The sequence below is a fragment of the Cryptomeria japonica genome, chromosome 3, assembly GCF_030272615.1.
Source record: "Cryptomeria japonica chromosome 3, Sugi_1.0, whole genome shotgun sequence".
Taxonomy (NCBI): domain Eukaryota; kingdom Viridiplantae; phylum Streptophyta; class Pinopsida; order Cupressales; family Cupressaceae; genus Cryptomeria; species Cryptomeria japonica.
In genome coordinates this window covers 792,093,475-792,098,078 of record NC_081407.1, presented here as the reverse complement: position 1 = coordinate 792,098,078, position 4,604 = coordinate 792,093,475, and the positions used below count along the sequence as shown (strand labels likewise).

The following is a 4,604-nucleotide window of genomic DNA, read 5'->3' as shown; positions in this document are numbered from 1 at the left end:
ATTTTGTTTTGGGTTTTGGGTTTCGGGTCCTTGTAAAACCCGTTTATCTTAATAAAAAAAAACTCAAATTTCAAGGTGTCTGACATGCCTATATCAACATGCTCTCACTTGCCATGTACCTTGCATGAACGAATCAAAATGTAGTAGCATTGTGAACTATATACTATGGCCTATGATACCTATAGATACAATGCACTACCTAATCTTCTCTATCCTGATGAACTTCATCAGTACATCTAAAAAATTATGTAAAACATTAAACTTCTCCATTTTTAAGCTTGTCATCCTCTACCATGTCATGAAAAAGTGGTACTAAATATCTATGTTCTTTTTCCTTACATGAAATTTCAAGTTCTTTGCTAGATATATGACACACTAACTATCCCGAAGTACTCTAATAGCTTTGTAACTTAACCCCACATATAAACACAATATCAAGTAATCCAAATGGCTTTGTTAAAGGCATGAGTAGTTGTCATATAATTATCCTTTATAACAAGAAAATCAATCATAGCGTACAACTTATTCATGCAATTAATATTACCACCAAATAAAAAAAAACCATTCACGAATCTTTTCCTGTTGAAATCACTTGTCCAATATAAATTTACAAACTCATAACTATCCACTTAATACTATTTATCTATAGAAAAACTATGATAACATATAGAGTACTTAAAGATGCCCTATAAATATTAAAAACTCTATTAGTTTCACTTCAATTATCTTATCTAATAATGTTTACTCTTATAGAAACTATTCCATTTATGAAAATACTAACCTCACTAGCATAAGGTACTAAAATCCTGTCCTCTTATCTCAATATGTGAAATGGATATACTATTCTATAAATAAGTTTATTTTCATTGAAATGGGAACACTAAAGACGTATAAACTAACATCATAAATATCCTTAACACCAAGTTGATATATTTTCTCTAGCCCAAGCAAAGATTCTATTACTTTATCTTTTCTAATGCCCATGACCAAAATGTTCATGGCTTAAATTATAAATGATTTAAATAATAACTTCTTTTCTATGTATCATGTCCCATATAATGTCCCATGCTCGCTGACCGTATCGTGTCGGTTATATCATGTGAAATTCGGGATCTGGGTTGTATTGTATCACATAGCTGAAATAGAGTCTGAGAGAGATCACAAATATGAATAGAGCTGAGGTACATAATCTGATCTTGAGGATCACGGCTTTTTTACTTTTCCTTGTTTCGTTAATTCTGATGTTAATCAGCAAAACGAGCTCTGACACAGAATCAATCTCTCATGGGAAATACAGCACAAGCTTCCAATATCGTTTCAATGATTACAAGCCCTTCAGGTAAGCATTTTTTAGTTCCATTTCCTTTCCAAATCTACGTTTCGTTGTTATCTGTGAAGAACTTGCTTTGAATGCCTTAATCAATCAGTCAAGCTTGCAAATCACTTGCTGAATTTGTAAACTCTTTAGCTCTTTCTCCCCTGTTCGCTTAGACTTATGTTTTAAAAGTGGAAAAACAGTGGAGAACATGCTCACTGTTTGTGTGTGGGCTTTGAGGATATCTATTTGTCTGGAAATACTTTGAAATTACTCTGTATTTCTATATAATTCTATAATCAAACTTTATTGATCTTCTTCCGGTCGACAGATATTTCCAGTTTTAATTGAAGACTTTGAAAATTTCATGTGTTGCAGATACGTTGTAGCTGTAAATATTATAGCCTGTGCATATTCTTTCATACGAATTATACAAGAACTTATTAGCCTATCTGGAAGACTCTACTTTTATCTTAGCTTAATCTTCGATCAGGTCTGTGTTCAATTCCTTTTAACTACAAAATTGTAATTTAAAATCTATGAACCTTCAAAAATATAGGGATTCTTACTAAAAGGAATTGGTTTTGATGAAACAGCTGATGGCCTACATAGTTTTATCCAGTGCCTCCGGAGGCGTTGGGTGCATAATTTTAACAAAACAATTGTTTGATGGTGGAGAGATAGATGATGAAGGCGTGAGAATGTTTGTGAAGTATGCATCAGCTTCAGTGAGTATACAGCTTATGGGGTTTTTGGTGATAGCAGGTTGTGCAGTAATATCAGCCTCTCCTGTTACACGCGTTTATAAGCTATTAATAATTTGGCTGCCCAGGAGATCCATGCTACCATTACTGATATTTAGCAGTAGGAACAATTTTGTATTTAATTAGAGCATGAGATTTTACTATATCAAATTAGCAATTGTATGTTGTAATAGGTTTGGCCTTTCTCGCTTAATTGAAAAAAAAGAAAGACTTTGGGATTCGTTCGGCCGAGCCTCCTCTGCCTGTCTATAGATAATAATTGTTTTTGTTTGATTGATTCTATTTTTTTTTTACGTATATTAATCAAAGAGTCTATGAGAGCATGCAAACCACAAAAATCAACTACCAGGAAATTCTAAGGATTCAATCATACAATCTAATAGTGATAGGAAACCTAATTTATCTACCTAATTTATGATGGATGAAGAAAATTTGGTTCATTTATTGTTGGTAAAGATATTTAAATTTATGATTAGGTCATAGCAATTTATTCATAAAGAAATTTATGATTAGGTCATAAAAGTAATTAATTGGTGAACTAACATATGATAATTTTTAGAGTTACTTAAATCAATATATATTATATTTAAATTTTATAATATAAAAAATAAAAATTAAGATATAAATTAGCTTAGATGTATAATATATATATGAAGGATAAAATCAAAGTACAAAGTACTAAGATTAAGTGCAATACATCAAATTCTTCTTTACAATGTGTGAAAATGCACAAATATTCTTAGTTTTGTCTCAAATGATTTTTTTAATTCATTTTTTAAATATATAATTCCATCCTTGATAGAAACTTTAAGACATAGCATGAGTTCATTAATTTTAAGAGCAATCTAACATCCTTTTATTTTTTTTAAATTTTTTTTTGAGGTACTACATGTTTTTGTCTAATTTTGAAGTTACAAGCTCCTTGGAATACAAAGACGCCCATGATTAGGATTAGTTAATTTTTGTCCTCCCTTGTCATAGGTAATTTTCTAAACTGAAAAGGGAGGATGAATGTTAGTGCATGAATATTATTATGATCCACTAGAAATTTTAAAAGAATTCTATAAAAATACAAGAGAAAAATAGAATTAATGTGGACTAGTAGCCTACTTAAATGTTTCAAGTATATAATTTATAATTAGATATGTAGTTCATAAAATTTGAAGTCAAGGAAAATATAAATAAAAAAAATTCTTATATCTTTATTGTATCTTACTTAAAAAACTAGTGATCAGTTTTATCTTTTTATGAAAATATGAAGTCCCTTATATAACAATTAATATAAATGACATAAAAAGTAAGATTAGGGGAAGGTGTGGTTGGATTGTTAGATTGAGTCGCTAGATTATCTCATGATATAAAAAATAAATTTAAAAAATCAATATAAATGACATATGAAATCTTTACAGAGAAATTCTTCATCATTGTATTATTTTTTAGTGAGATGAAAATAATCAAAATGACTATTACAAATATTTCACCCTGTTGAGCTCAAAATGGGTTTGTTTGTGTCAGATTATATCATTCCTTCTAGGGAGAGGCCCAATCAATTTGTGTGGAGACCTATTGATGGCAGTATAAGTCAGGAAAATGGTCTTAAACTTTCAGAGATTCTATCCTATTGGAGAGTCTTTTTAACAATGGAAGAAGATGAAGTCATTTAGTGTGAAACCAAAAGTGGAAACTACAAGGTGAGTCTAGGATATTCGATTTAGAGGAGGAGATCCAAGGGGGTGTGTTGGCTAGTGAGGATTTGTTGGGATGAGAGAGTTCTTCCAAGGGTTGGTTCTTTTTTATGGATCGCTCTCCATAGTAGGATTCTCATGGGTGGTAGACTCGAAACAATTGGCATTTCAAAGGTCCCAACATGTGTCCCATGTGTAAAATTTTATCTAAACCCGCACAAGAGGATCTAGCTGAAAAATAAGAATACAACTTGCAATATAATAGAAGAGAAAATTGACACCCTCAAAGTGGGGGTTAAGGAGATAATATATATCTTCACAGCTTCGCTATAGCCTAGAAAATATGAGAAGCTCATGATTATGACCTAGAAGCTCTCCCAAGATGTCAAGGTTATGAAATGCAACCATGAACAAAGAATTGAAAAGGTGGAACAGTCTATGGTGGAGATACAAAAAAACCTCAAGAACCTAGTCAACATAAGCAAGGAGGCCATGAATAATAGTATGGAGGGGCTCAAAAAGATCAATGTCATGGTTGCAGAGTACATATCCATTAATAGTGAACTTGGGAAAGATCTTAGAGGTGAAGACATTGCTGCTGGAGGAAACAAAACCACTGGCCCTAGTTTTAGGACTAGAAGCAGGAGTAGCAATAAGGGAACCTCCAGATTCATTATGGAAGAACTGGAGGAAATCAATAAGATTACCATCCAGAAGAACAAGGAGCTGGTGCACTCTCTTATTTGAGTTCTTTTGTTTTGTTCTCTATGTCTCTTTTTCTTTCGTGTCTATTCTGGGGTGCTCCCCTACTTTTCTGTTGGTTTCTATCTATTTGGCTGA

General features: G+C 31.9%; 1 protein-coding gene across 1 annotated transcript; it reads left to right on the top strand.

Moving 5' to 3' along the window:
- The first annotated feature begins 1,047 nt into the window (after positions 1-1,047).
- LOC131060644 (CASP-like protein 3A1) lies at positions 1,048-2,300 on the top strand. Its single transcript, XM_057993956.2, has 3 exons — positions 1,048-1,339; positions 1,694-1,808; positions 1,912-2,300. Exons 1-3 carry the CDS (start codon positions 1,167-1,169, stop codon positions 2,203-2,205), a joined length of 582 nt encoding a protein of 193 aa, XP_057849939.1. The 5' UTR covers positions 1,048-1,166; the 3' UTR covers positions 2,206-2,300.
- The last annotated feature ends 2,304 nt before the right edge of the window (positions 2,301-4,604 follow it).

Coding starts and splice junctions, on each gene's coding strand:
- LOC131060644 (XM_057993956.2), top strand. CDS start 1,167: ATGAATAGAGCTGAGGTACATAATCTGATCTTGAGGATCACGGCTTTT. Junction 1,340..1,693: donor AATGATTACAAGCCCTTCAG/GTAAGCATTTTT, acceptor CATGTGTTGCAG/ATACGTTGTAGCTGTAAATA. Junction 1,809..1,911: donor TTAGCTTAATCTTCGATCAG/GTCTGTGTTCAA, acceptor TTGATGAAACAG/CTGATGGCCTACATAGTTTT.